The sequence below is a fragment of the Oncorhynchus mykiss genome, chromosome 9, assembly GCF_057628025.1.
Source record: "Oncorhynchus mykiss isolate SJ-2025 chromosome 9, ASM5762802v1, whole genome shotgun sequence".
Lineage (NCBI taxonomy): Eukaryota > Metazoa > Chordata > Actinopteri > Salmoniformes > Salmonidae > Oncorhynchus > Oncorhynchus mykiss.
In genome coordinates this window covers 47304142-47317309 of record NC_143030.1, presented here as the reverse complement: position 1 = coordinate 47317309, position 13168 = coordinate 47304142, and the positions used below count along the sequence as shown (strand labels likewise).

General features: G+C 41.7%; 1 protein-coding gene across 4 annotated transcripts in view; it reads left to right on the top strand.

The window, feature by feature from the left end:
* Positions 1-13168, top strand: part of LOC110532130 (polyhomeotic-like protein 2) — a 49756-nt gene that overhangs the window by 15180 nt on the left and 21408 nt on the right. For all 4 annotated transcript variants that reach the window (XM_090184342.1, XM_021615755.3, XM_090184341.1 and 1 more), the window contains exons 2-3: positions 5308-5527; positions 7506-7673. In XM_090184342.1, coding sequence (XP_090040468.1) covers positions 5369-5527; positions 7506-7673 — 327 coding nt within the window. In that variant the 5' untranslated portion in view covers positions 5308-5368. The remainder of the gene's footprint in view (positions 1-5307; positions 5528-7505; positions 7674-13168) is intronic.

Below are 13168 nucleotides of genomic sequence, written 5' to 3'. Positions count from 1 at the left end.
AATGGAGCTCTATAGGAGAAAGCCCTGCCTCCAGCTGTTTGCTTAGAAATTCTAGGGACAGTAAGGAGGCCTGGGTCTTGTGACAATAGCGTACGTGTAGGTATGTACGGCAGGACCAAATCAGAAAGATAGGTAGGAGCAAGCCCATGTAATGCTTTGTTGGTTAGCAGTAAAACCTTGAAATCAACCCTTGCCTTAACAGGAAGCCAGTGTAGAGAGGCTAGCACTGGAGTAATATTATCAAATTTTTTGGTTCTAGTCAAGATTCTAGCAGCTGTGTTTAGCACTAACTGAAGATGATTTAGTGCTTTATCCGGGTAGCCAGAAAGTAGAGCATTGCAGTAGTCTAACCTAGAAGTGACAAAAGCATAGATTCATTTTTCTGCATCATTTTTCGACAGAAAGTTTCAGATTTTTGCAATGTTACGTAGATGGAAAATAGCTGTCCTTGAAGCAGTCTTGATATGTTCGTCAAAAGAGAGATCAGGGTCCAGAGTAACGCCGAGGTTCTTCACAGTTTTATTTGAGACGACTGTACAACCATCAAGATTAATTGTCAGATTCAACAGAAGATCTCTTTGTTTCTTGGGACCTAGAACAAGCGTCTCTGTTTTGTCCGAGTTTAAAAGTAGAACATTTGCAGCCATCCACTTCCTTATGTCTGCTACACAGGCTTCCAGGGAGGGCAATTTTGGGGCTTCACCATGCTTCATCGAAATGTACAGCTGTGTGTCATCCACATAGCAGTGAAAGTTAACATTATGTTTCCGAATGACATCACCAAGAGGTAAAATATATAGTGAAAACAATAGTGGTCCTAAAACGGAGCCTTGAGGAACACTGGAATTTATAGTTGATTTGTCAGAGGACAAACCATCCACAGAGACAAGTTGATATCTTTCCGAGCAGGCCAGGCCAGAACTTGTCCGTGTAGACCAATTTGGGTTTCCAATCTCACCAAAAGAATGTGGTGATCGATGGTATCAAAAGCAGCACTACGGTCTAGGAGCACGAGGACAGATGTAGAGCCTCAGTCTGACCCCATTAAAAGGTAATTTACCACCTTCACAAGTGCAGTCTCAGTGCTATGATGGGGTCTAAAACCAGACTGATGCGTTTCGTATACATTGTTTGTCTTCAGGAAGGCAGTGAGTTGCTGCACAACAGCTTTGAACAATAATTTGATACATTTATTGAAGTCTGGTTGACAGTGCAACTCGGAGCTCATGCTGGCTAGTTTGTTTCTGCTTTTGGTTTTCAGAACGGCCATAGCAGAGATGCCATTTTCACACAGATACGTAATGCTGAATGGTAGCATGATTCATGACAAACGAGAGCAGGATACGCTGCAGCAGATCTGTGTCATTTTCGGGAAGTGCATGCTCAGTCTGCAATCAAATGACAGCTCCACCAGCAGATCCTATTCATTGCTTCTCAACGTGACGCTTCCCATCTCCACTTGAAAGGGGTCCCGTATCCAGTCGTCTTGTCTCCTGTTCTCCTCCGGGAAGTAGTCGCAAAACTTTCCCTGCATCCTCCCTTTAGAAACATGATTTGCCCAAACAGTATGCTTAATCATGAAGGCATCAACTTTGTCACTCTGTTCAAATCGATTGTGCCACCTCTCTTGCATTGACACATTGAGCGAATTCAGATGATCAAAAATATCCACCAGGGAGGCAACTTGTGCGAGCCATTCCTCACAATCGAAATGTTCGGCCAGAGATGACTTGTTTTCCGAAAGAAACTTATCAATCTCCGCTCGAAGCTCATAAAAGCGACCCAACACTTTACCCCTGGAAAGCCAGCGCACCTCTGCACGATAAAGCACCTGCTGGTGCTTGCTCCCCATATCCCTGCAGAAGGCCTGGAAACACCTGCTTTTTGTGGAACTCTTTTTGATATAGTTGACACACTTGATCACATCCTGGAGAGTGGAGAGGAGCTCAGGCACCATGCCCTTCGCTGCCAATGCCTCCCTGTGTAGGAAGCAATGGTTCCACGTCGCACCCGGTGCTCTCTCCAGGATCCGCCTTACTACTCCGGAGTGCTTACCTGTCATGGCAGCTGCCCCATCAGTTGTCACACCAACACACCCATCCCAAGCCAGTCCCACGGAGCCCAGAGACATATCCATTGTGTTAAAGACAGCTTCTGCAGTGGTGGTGGTGGGCAAATCAGCACTAAAAAGGAACTGCTCCTCGAAGTTATGATCCCAGACGTTTCTGACATAGACCATTAGAATTGCACGGTTAGCCACATCTGTGGATTCGTCAAGCTGCAGTGCTTAATGGCCATTTGCACTGATGCTCTCTGATGTCTGCCTCGTTATGTCCTCAGACATGTCCTGGATTCTCCTCCTCATGGTGTCATTGGATAGGTGTATGGTTTTTTAGTTTGTTGGCGGCTGAAACTCCCAAGATTCCAATGCACATATTAATCGCAGCAGGGAGTATGAGATCCTCTGCGCTGGTGTGGGCTTTTTTGCACTTGCTTTAGGCCACAAGGTATGATGCGCGAAGTGCCTTTTCTTGTATCGTGCATACGTTGTTCAATGAACCTTGTGAGGCCTCCAGATATTGACATTTCCTTTCAAAAAAAGTTGGCTGTCTTTTTTTTGTGGCTTAGATGCTTGGTGCCCAGATTACTTTTCATTTTGGAGGGTTTCATGCTCTCATTAGCTAACGGCTCGTTGCATAGGACACACTGCAGTCTACACTCACCCTGACTGTCTTCTGTATATGTAAAACCATATTTGATGAAGTCAGGGGGGTATTCCCGGGTTGTCTGCCTTGTTGTTGACATTGGAAGCAGCAGTAGATGAAGAACAAACGTGTCCATGGTTTTACTCTGACAGCTAGCCTACATGAGTTAAATGACAGCTAACTATCCTCATGTGCAATGCCTGCAGAACACATCTGCATAGTTAGCTGTCAATCAAGCTAGCTGTCAGAAGAAGATCTGTATTATATGATTGGACATGTCACATTTAAAACAAAACAAAACAAAACAATGTAATCTGTAGTTTCATTGGATCAGTGTGTGTGTGTGTGTGTGGGGCGAGAACTTTATTGTATTGGTCAGTGAGTGAGTCCTGCAACCCCTTAAAATCCTCCCGGGTCACGACCCCCAAGTTGAGAATCACTGGTCTAGAAGATCTAACAGTGATCTTTGGGTTACCCACCAAAACAAAACAAAAAGAAAGTGACATATAATTTGAAAGCTACAGCGCTTGTCTTTTTGAATATTGAACTCAAATCTTACTGCTGGAAATGTCATAACCCACCTCATAAAGGCCAGAAATCATGTGCTGTGGTCATATTCATAGAGTATGCAATGTAAGTCATGTCACAAAAAGGGCAAACTTTTAATATGCACAGAGAGGGTATACCCTGATGGTCATTGAAGCAATGCATTTCCTTCTCCATCCACATGACCGTGTATTCATCCTCCACATGTGCCGTGATCTAGCTCATCTAGATCATTTTTTTTACTTGATAACTTGAACGGCCTGATTCCCAATAGTTATTTTAAGGCTTGAAAATCCGTTCAGCCATTTTGGCACAGTGACTCACTACCTAAACCAGACTCAACTGTTTTCAAGTGGCCAAGAGACCTCATGTTATCTCCAACTGCTCTCTAGTGGACAAACTGGGAATCAGACAGGGGATGTGCCTTCAGAAAGTATTCATACCCCTTGACTCATTCCACATTTTGTTGTGCTACAGCCTGAATTCAAAATGGATTAACTGATTTTCCCCCCACCCATCCACGTACACACATTACCCCATAATGACAAAGTGATAACATGTTTTTATTTAAAATGAAATAATGAAATATCTCATTTACATAAGTATTCACACCCCTGAGTCAATACATGCTAGAATCACATTTGGCAGCGATTACAGCTGTGAGTCTTTCTGGGTAAGTCTCGAAGGGTTTTCCACACCTGGATTTTACAATATTTGCTAAATTCTTCAAGATCTGTCAAGTTGGTTGTTGATCATTGCTGGACAGCCAATTTCAAGTCTTGATATACATTTTCAAGCCGATTTATGTCAAAACTGTAACTATGCCACTCAGGAACATTCCATTTACTCTTGGTAAGCAACTCCAGTGTGTATTTGACCTTGTGTTTTAGGTGAATTCCTCTCCCAGTGTCTGTTGGAAAGCATACTGAATCAGGTTTTCCTCTAGGATTTTGCCTGTGCTTAGCTCTATTCCGTTTATTTTTATCCCCCTAAAAAACTCCCTAGTCCTTGCTGATGACAAGCATACCCATAACATGAGAGAGTGGTACTCAGTGACGTGTTGTGTTGGATTTACCTCAAACATAATGCTTTGTATTCAGGCCACATTATTTGCAGTTTTACTTTAGTGCCTTGTTGCAAACATGATTTTTCTGGGTGGGAGGATTTCCAGGTCTGCTGATTTAGCTGATATTACTTGATGCTACCCGATCAAAGAGGAGAGTTGAGCTGACAAAGATGGGACAGACAGAAATCTTACTGTAAACCTGTAGAAGGAAAGATAAGGCTTTGGAGAAGAGTTGCCCTGGGGACATTTCTGGCAGGTGTTACAGCATTCCCCATTCACTTCCACTTGCCAGGGAGGAGTCGCAAAATGGAGAGATATTTATAAATGTTGGGTTGTGATTCTCTTATAACTATTGAGCTAGACTTAACATACAAGGCTGCGTTTACACAGGCAGACCAATTCTGATCTTTTTTTCATTCATTGGTATTTTGACCAATCAGATAAGCTCTGAATAAGATGTAATGTGAAAAGATCTTATGTGATTGGTCAAAAGACTAATTAGTGAAAAATATATTAGAATTGGGCTGCCAGTATAAACTAGACTAGTTGGGAGGGATGTCATTTTTGGCTTACTAAGCAACAAAATTCCAAAATGGCCCACTAGATAACTGCTAAATGTGGCATTTATTTTCATTATTTCAGAGAGCAATGTGGTTTAAGGCCTGTGATTCATTTTGATTGGGTTTCTCCAAGTGACTCAATAACGAGCAAATTTGTCTGTAACTCTAGTCGTTTCCCTATCACCTCTCCGAGTGGACTGCCAGATTGGGGCTAAGGAGTCATGGCTGAGGGGGGAGAGAGTGACCATGTTATCAACACTCTGCCTGTGTTTTATGTGTTTTATGAGACACATGTCCACTAGCTCTGAGTGCAATATTACACCAGCCTTGCAACTTATTTTTAAATTAAAAATAAATCTCTCCACTCCCCCACCTCTCTATCTCTCTCTCTCTCACACACTCTTTCTCTCGCTCTCTCTCTCTCTATCAGTTAGAGGAGTATCCGACTAAGCAGTCACTGTGGATTGTGGGAAGTGGAGGCGGAGTGCGACATGCAGAATGAGGCCCCGGGCCCGGCAGCCGCCAGTGCCAGCAGCATCAGTACAACTCCCAGTGTCACCACTAGCCTGGTCACTACTAGCAGCACTGGGAGGCCAACCCTGCCCCACATCTCTGTCTACGCTGGGATCCCAGGTAGACAGACTGCTCAGGTACAGTAGTAGCAATGTTTGTATACAGTATCTCAGAAGTGTGTCCAGTGTGGTGGCATGGAGTTAGTTGAACCCTTGGGTTGTTGCTGTTGCTATTGATGTTGGTGTTGCTAATGCTGTTGTTTTCACCATTGCAACATAATCCACTTATGAATTTGGATGTTTTGTTGCATCACAACAACAACAATATAGTGCAATAAAGTGACTTTTCACACATGTAAAGCAGCATATGTCTTCAGAAAGCAATACTGTTGTAATAGGAGTTGGAGTTTGTGAGGTGTTATGAAATGGATTTGAAATGGATTTGATCTCCAACCCTGCTCAGTAGTGCAGAACAAGCAGCATTTGCCAGGTCTTTACCGCCATCTAGTGGCCAGTTTAAGACTAAAGCTATCGGTTGTGAGTCCAGTGTTCAGAGATCGTCTCACTGATGATAATTACATAGAATTATTTTCACACCAGGATATGGTATGTGTTTTTCCTCCAGAAACAGATACTTGTCACTGCTCATCGGACACGTCAATGCAAGTGGTGATGTACCGGAATTCAAAGTATATATAATATGTGTATGTGACCGATTACATTTGATTTGATTTGAAAGTGAATAAAGGTATCAGATTAATGATGCTTCAAATACCACCCACAGCAGTCCCACCAGTTAGAGACAAAAGGGTCTACCTGAATGAAGACTCTGTGATCCTGACTATCATATTGAGCACTGAAAATCTAGGTCACAGGTCATTGGTCAACCCCCCCCCCCTCCTCCTCCCCCCTTCTCTCTCTCTCTGTCTCTGTCTCTCTCTCTCTCTCTCTCTCTCTCTCCCATTTGCCATGCGACTCCACATAGACTCTCAGTCAACCTGAGATGCACTGATGTCACTGGTAAATGAGGGCTCCCCATGATATGTGGGAGGGGCCAGTTAGGCTAAGGGAGAGCAGCTATTGGCTCCCAAAGGCAGAATTTCTCCCTTGTGTGGCTGGCCGGGTGCTTGGCTGGTGATTTCAGGTTGGGGAGGATTCAGGTTGGGGAGGATTCAGCCCGATAGGTGGAACTTCTATTGCAAGTGATGCCAAGTCGGTTCTAAAGAAAAAGAGAGGGTCTCATCTTATTTAATTCTATGAAGAGAAAGGGGCAATCCCCTGCTATTTGATCAAGGTTTGTTTCAGAGTTCACTGAAGTGTTATTTTTTTTAAGATCTCCAAAGTGTGGTACGTAATGAGTTTCATCTGATTACAGAGTATCTCATTGATGCTTGTTTTTATTAATCATAAAGAAACAAGTAATTGATAGTTCATGACAATGTAATTACCATTCTACTGTGTACAATCTTAGTAAATGCCTAGTCTGTATCGTAGTATAAAGTGCTACCATGAAGGTGGCAAGTTTGCATGTTTTTTCAGTTGCATGGTCTTGGTCTGGTGTGAACAGGGGCCCGGTCAGTGAGGAGTGTGGAGGCAGGCAGGCAGTGATGGAGTAGGGCTGGTCCTCTGGAGGTCAGGGGGGCCTAGGAGGGGGTCTGCTGGGGAATGTGGCTTGGCTGTCAGGCCTCTCTGACAGATGAGGTCTGGGTGACGGGGGAGGGGGGGGGGCACTGAGCACTGCTGTCAGACACTGGCCCTCTGTCCTCCAGACTTTCTGGGGCCACCATGGAACCACAGAAATGGATGGGTGTCTTTAGGGGGGGAATTTGGGCAATATGCTTTCTGAGATGTATATATATCCCTCTCTCTCTCCTCTCCATCTTTCATCTCTCCCTTTCTCTGTGCAGGTGATCCAACAGGTGCTGGTGATCCCTTATCTCTAATATCTATCTGTGTGTGTGTGTCTCTCTCTCTTACACACATATCTATCTATCTATCTATCTATCTATCTATCTATCTATCTATCTATCTATCTATCTATCTATCTATCTATCTATCTATCTCTCACTCGCTCACTCTCTCACCTTTGCATCTCTCTCGCCCTCTCTCTGTGAAGGTGATCCAACAAGCGCTCCACAGACAACCCAGCACGGCAGCCCAGTACCTGCAGCAGATGTATGCAGCCCAGCAGCAGCACCTCATGCTTCAGACAGCAGCCCTCCAACAGCAGCAGCAACTGAGCAACACTCAGCTCCAGAGGCTTGCCGGTGTGCAACAGGTCCATGTGAGTGATGTGTTTGTGTGTATATTGGAGCATTGATTGTTTGTGGCCACAGGGGACAAGGAAATTCCAGATTGCACTTTTTTATAGACACCAATACATTTGTTCCATGCAGCAATAAAAGCCTAAACTCTGATGTTGCAAACAGCATCGTAACTGAGCCATATCAACCATATGATGAAGAAGACAATTCAAAAGTGTTACTGATATCCTGGATAAATTAAATGAAATACAGAATATTGACTGATATATTGTGCAACTGAGATGTGGTCAATCTCACCGAAGCAGATGTTGACCGTCTCGACCCAGCTTTCTGCTAAGGTTGGCCTTGTAATACACACTGCTGTCTTGGTGCCCAAGGACTGCCTCTGTATCACAGACATACATTAACCATGTCTCCAAAGTCATGCACACGGGTGATTTCTCTTCTATAGGATGCTGTGTGTGTCAGTGTGTTCTTCGACCTTTGACCTGGACCAGGGGTTCACAACCTAGGGGGGGACCTTCCTTGATTTGAGTGGTGAAAGAAACTGTTTCTTCATTTTTACAATTTGCGATTCTTTATACCGATCTAAACAAAACATAAATGTGTGCTTTAGGCTGTAAAATGTCAGAGGAAGAACCGACTCTGATGCACATGGGAATATATTTGGTTTGTCTCTATGACATTCAGATGCTGAGGTACGACCTTCTAAAGTAGAGGAGTCAAATAATTTGGACTTTGCTTGGGAAGTAATCTTATACAATGTGTGACTCTTTCGCTAACAATTGATTGAATCACGTTCGGTAAAAGAGAATATGTATAGTTCAATTGAGGGTTCATATAAATTAGCATAATAAAACATATTTGGTAACAGAATAACATTTGGGGAAATCGGGTCTAGACTGTTTTCCTTATCCATTATTACTATTATCATTTAAATAGCCTACCTAAAATATGTCATGCATCTTGTTAAACTATGTAGAAGTGCAGGAAATGAACTTCAACAAAAAAAATCATAGGTTCCTCAAACTAAACAAACTCAAGCTGGTGTTGTATTTAATGTAGGCTATCTCAATAAACAATAATATTTTTTTTTGGACATTTTTCAAATGTGAAAAAAAGGTTGGGAACCTCGGACCTGGACCATATGATCCCTGGACACACAGGACACAGGTCGATAAGTATTGATCTCAACTCAACTGGTTTCTTTGTGTCCATCTTTCAAATCCTCCGAGACAGCCATGGATTACACATTCCTAATCTGATTTGCTCTCTTTAGTAGTAAAAGTGATGATTCTTGCATGGGCCACACATTCTGGATGGATGTGTTCACTGCGAGTTGGTTCAAAAGCAACAGTATTATTAAAAATGCATATAAATGACCTTAACAATAGGCCATTGAACCAAACAAACCCATTCAAAAACAAATAGTGGTACAGTTACATGTCACTTTTGTTTTAGCATTTATTGTTTTAATCAACATTTCAAAACAAGGCATGGGTTCTATTGACTAGCTAGCTGATAGACTGCCGGAAAGACTTCCACACTCTGCCTTCCTTCCCTCCATGTTTACCTGCGATGGGAGCTGCTTCCTGTGGGCTGATGTGTGGATTGATGGAGAGCCCTCTGTGCCTGTCTCTCTCTCTCTCTCTCTCTGATAATGCCCCCAGGCTTCCTGTGCTCTGACAGTGATTAATGTCTTTGTACCCGGGAGACTGCAAGGCAAATACCAGTGCCAAGGGAACCACAGCACATGACATACCTCGTATACAGTGAGGTCCAAAAGTATTTGGACAGTGACATTTTGTGTTGTTGTTTTGGCTCTGTGCTCCAGCACTTTGGATTTGAAACGAGACAATGACTATGAGGTTAAACTGCAGACTATCATATATTCGTACATATTCATCCATTTTGGGTGAATCGTTTTGAAATTGCAGTGGTTACATCAAGCTTGTGTCTACAAACTTGTTGGATGCATTTGCAGTTTGTTTTGGTTGTTTTAGATGATTGTAAATAAGAATATATGTTTCGAAACACTTCTACATTAATGTGGATGCTACCATGATTACGGGTGAATGGAATCCATGTCCTGACTTCTCAGTCTCTCTATCCTGGGGTTCAGGGTAATCACTTTTGTTTAGATGTCTGTGAGAAGTTACAGTGCCATAGACATGGACCTCAATGTTGAATTGAGTGTGTATCTCAGTAGGAAGGGTTTATAGTTAAAGGTCAATGTAAAAAAACATAATCAAATCATTTCTGGTTAACAATGTACCTTACTGTGATTATTTTGTATTATTATTTTCAATTTTCAACTGAACACTATCTTTCTTATTGGTCTGTTAACTATGTCACCAGGCAGGCTAAAACTCCATCCCACCAAAACTATTCAAACAGCTCTTCCACTAAAAGGGCATTATCCTCATTTTCACAATTTTACGTTATTATTTCAACCTCATAGTGTGGAAATATATACTACCGGTCAAAAGTTTTAGAACACCTACACATTTAAGGATTTTTTTTTATTTTTACTATTTTATACATTGTAGAATAATAATGAAGACATCAAAACTATGAAATAACATACATGGAATCATGTAACCAAAAAAGTGTTCAACAAATTTGAGATTCTTCAAACAGCCACCCTGCTATTCCAACAGTCTTGAAGGAGTTCCCACATATGCTGAGCACTTGTTGGTTGCTTTTCCTTCTCTCTGCGGTCTGACTCATCCCAAAACATCTCAATTTGGTTGAGGTCAGGGATTGTGGAGGCCAGGTCATCTGATGCAGCACTCCATCACTCTCCTTCTTGGTAAAATAGCCATTACACAGCCTGGAGGTGTGTTTTGGGTCATTTTCCTGTTGAAAAAGAAATGATAGTCCCACTAAGCCCAAACCAGATGGAATGGCGTATCTCTGCAGAATGCTGTGGTAGCCATGCTGGTTAAGTGTGCCTTGAATTCTAATTAAATCCCTGACAGTGTCACCAGCAAAGCACCCTCACACTATAACACCTCCTCCTCCATGCTTTACGGTGGGAAATACACATCCGGAGATCATCCGTTCACCCACACCACGCAAAGACACAGAGGTTGGAACAAAACATTTCCAATTTGGATTCCAGACCAAAGGACAAATTTCCACCGGTCTAATGTCCATTGCTCGTGTTTCTTGGCCCAAGCAAGTCTCTTCTTATTATTGGTGTCGTTTAGTAGTGATTTCTTTGCAGCAATTCAACCATGAAGGCCTAATTCACACAGCCTCCTCTGAACAGTTGATGTTGAGATGTGTCTTTACTAAGCCTTTATTTGGGCTTAATCTGATGCTGGTAACTCTATGAACTTATCCTTTGCAGCAGAGTTAACTCTGGGTCTTCCATTCCTGTGGCGGTCCTCATGAGAGACAGTTTCATCATAGCACTTGATGGTTTTTGCGACTGCACTTGAAATGTTCCGTATTGACTGACCTTCGTGTCTTAAGGTAATGATGGACTGTCATTTCCGTTTGCTTATTTGAGCTATTCTTGCCATAATATGGACTTGGTATTTTACCAAATAGGGCTATCTTCTGTATACCCCCCTAACTTGTCGCAACACAACTGATTGGCTCAAATGCATTAAGGAAAGAAATTCCACGAATTAACTTTTAAGAAGGCACACCTGTTAAAAACATCTCTAGGGTAGGGGGCCGCTTTTGGAATTTTGGATGAAAAGCATGCCCAAATTAAACGGCCTGCTACTCAGGCCTAGATGATATGATATGCATATGACTGGTAGATTTGGATAGAAAACAATTTAAAGTTTCCAAAACTGTTAAAATAGTGTCTGTGAGTATAACAAAACTGATTTGGTAGGCGAAAACCTGAGAAAAATCCATTCAGGAAGTAGTTTTTTTTTTTGGTTTTGTAGTTTTCTATTCAATGCCATTACAGTATCCATTGACTTAGGACTCAAATTGCAGTTCCTATGCATTCCACTAGATGTCACCAGTCTTTAGAAATTGTTTTAGGCTTGTATTCTGATAAATGAGGGAGTAAGACCAGTCTGAATGAGTGGACCCTGCCGTGTCACAGAGCTTTTTCATGCGCAATCCCGAGAGAGTGCCTTTCTTGTTTACCTTTTATATTGACGACGTTATTGTCCGGTTGAAATATTATAGATCATTTAGGCTAAAAACAACCTGAGGATTGAATATAAACATCATTTGGCATGTTTCTATGAACTTTACGGATACAATTTTGATTTTTTTGTCTGCCTGTTTTGACTGCGTTTGAGCCTGTGGATTACTGAAGAAAACGCGTGAACAAAACTGAGGTTTTTGGATATAAAGAGACTTTATCGAACAAAAGGAACATTTATTGAGTAAATGAATGTCTTCTGAGTGCAACCATATGAAGATCATCAAAGGTAAGGGGTTAATTTTATCTCTTTTTCTGACTTGTGTAACTCTTCTACTTGGCTGGTTACTGTTTGTAATGATTTGTCTGCTGGGCTATGTTCTCAAATAATTGTAAGGTATGCTTTCGCCGTAAAGCATTTTTTAAATCTGGCACCGTGGTTGGATTCACAAGAAGTTAATCTTTAAACCTATGTAAAATATGTTTTCTTTTCTGAATTTTTATAATGAGTATTTCTGTATTTGAATTTGGCGCTCTGCAATCTCACTGGATGTTGGCCAGGTGGCGTCCCACATACCCTAGAGAGGTTAATTGAAATGCATTCCAGGTGACTACCTCATGAAGTTGGTTGTGAGAATGCCAAGAGTGTGCAAAGCTGTCATCAAGGCAAAGAGTGGCTATTTGAAGAATCTCAAATATAAAATCTATTTTGATTTGTTTAACACTTTTTTGGTTACTACATGATTCCATATGTGTTATTTCATGGTTTTGATGTCTTCACTATTATTCTACAATGTATAAAATAGCAAAAATAAACGAAAATCCTTGAATGGTGTTCTAAAACTTTTGACCGGTAGTGTTTATAAAATACAGGTAAATCATGTTTTTGACTGCACTGAGCCTTTAACCTCTATGGTCAGTGGTCAATGAATCCGTATCTCTCCTCCTGACAACATTGACCAAAACAATGAACAGCACAACTTGACAGAGGTCATTACAGCAGTAACACTTTAAAGCCTGTATATATGAGCCCCATTACACACGCACTAGCACACGCACTCTACACACACTTACATTGTAATATTGTTGTATGGTGGTATTATACATTTTGTATTGTAGATATGTAGTGGTGTAATAATGTTATATGATGTACTGATTTATCTTTTGTTGTATATATAATCTAAGTGTCTTTAATGTGTTTGGACCCTAGGAAGAGTAGCTGCTGCCTTGGCAACAGCTAATGGGGACCCCTAATAAATATAAATACAAATTACAGCTATTGTCACATCCTGACCTTAGTTTCTTTTTCATGTCTCTGTTTTAGTTTGCTCAGGGCGTGAGTTGGGGTGGGCATTCTATGTTTTTGTTCTAGGTTTTGTATTTCTGTGTTTGGCCTGG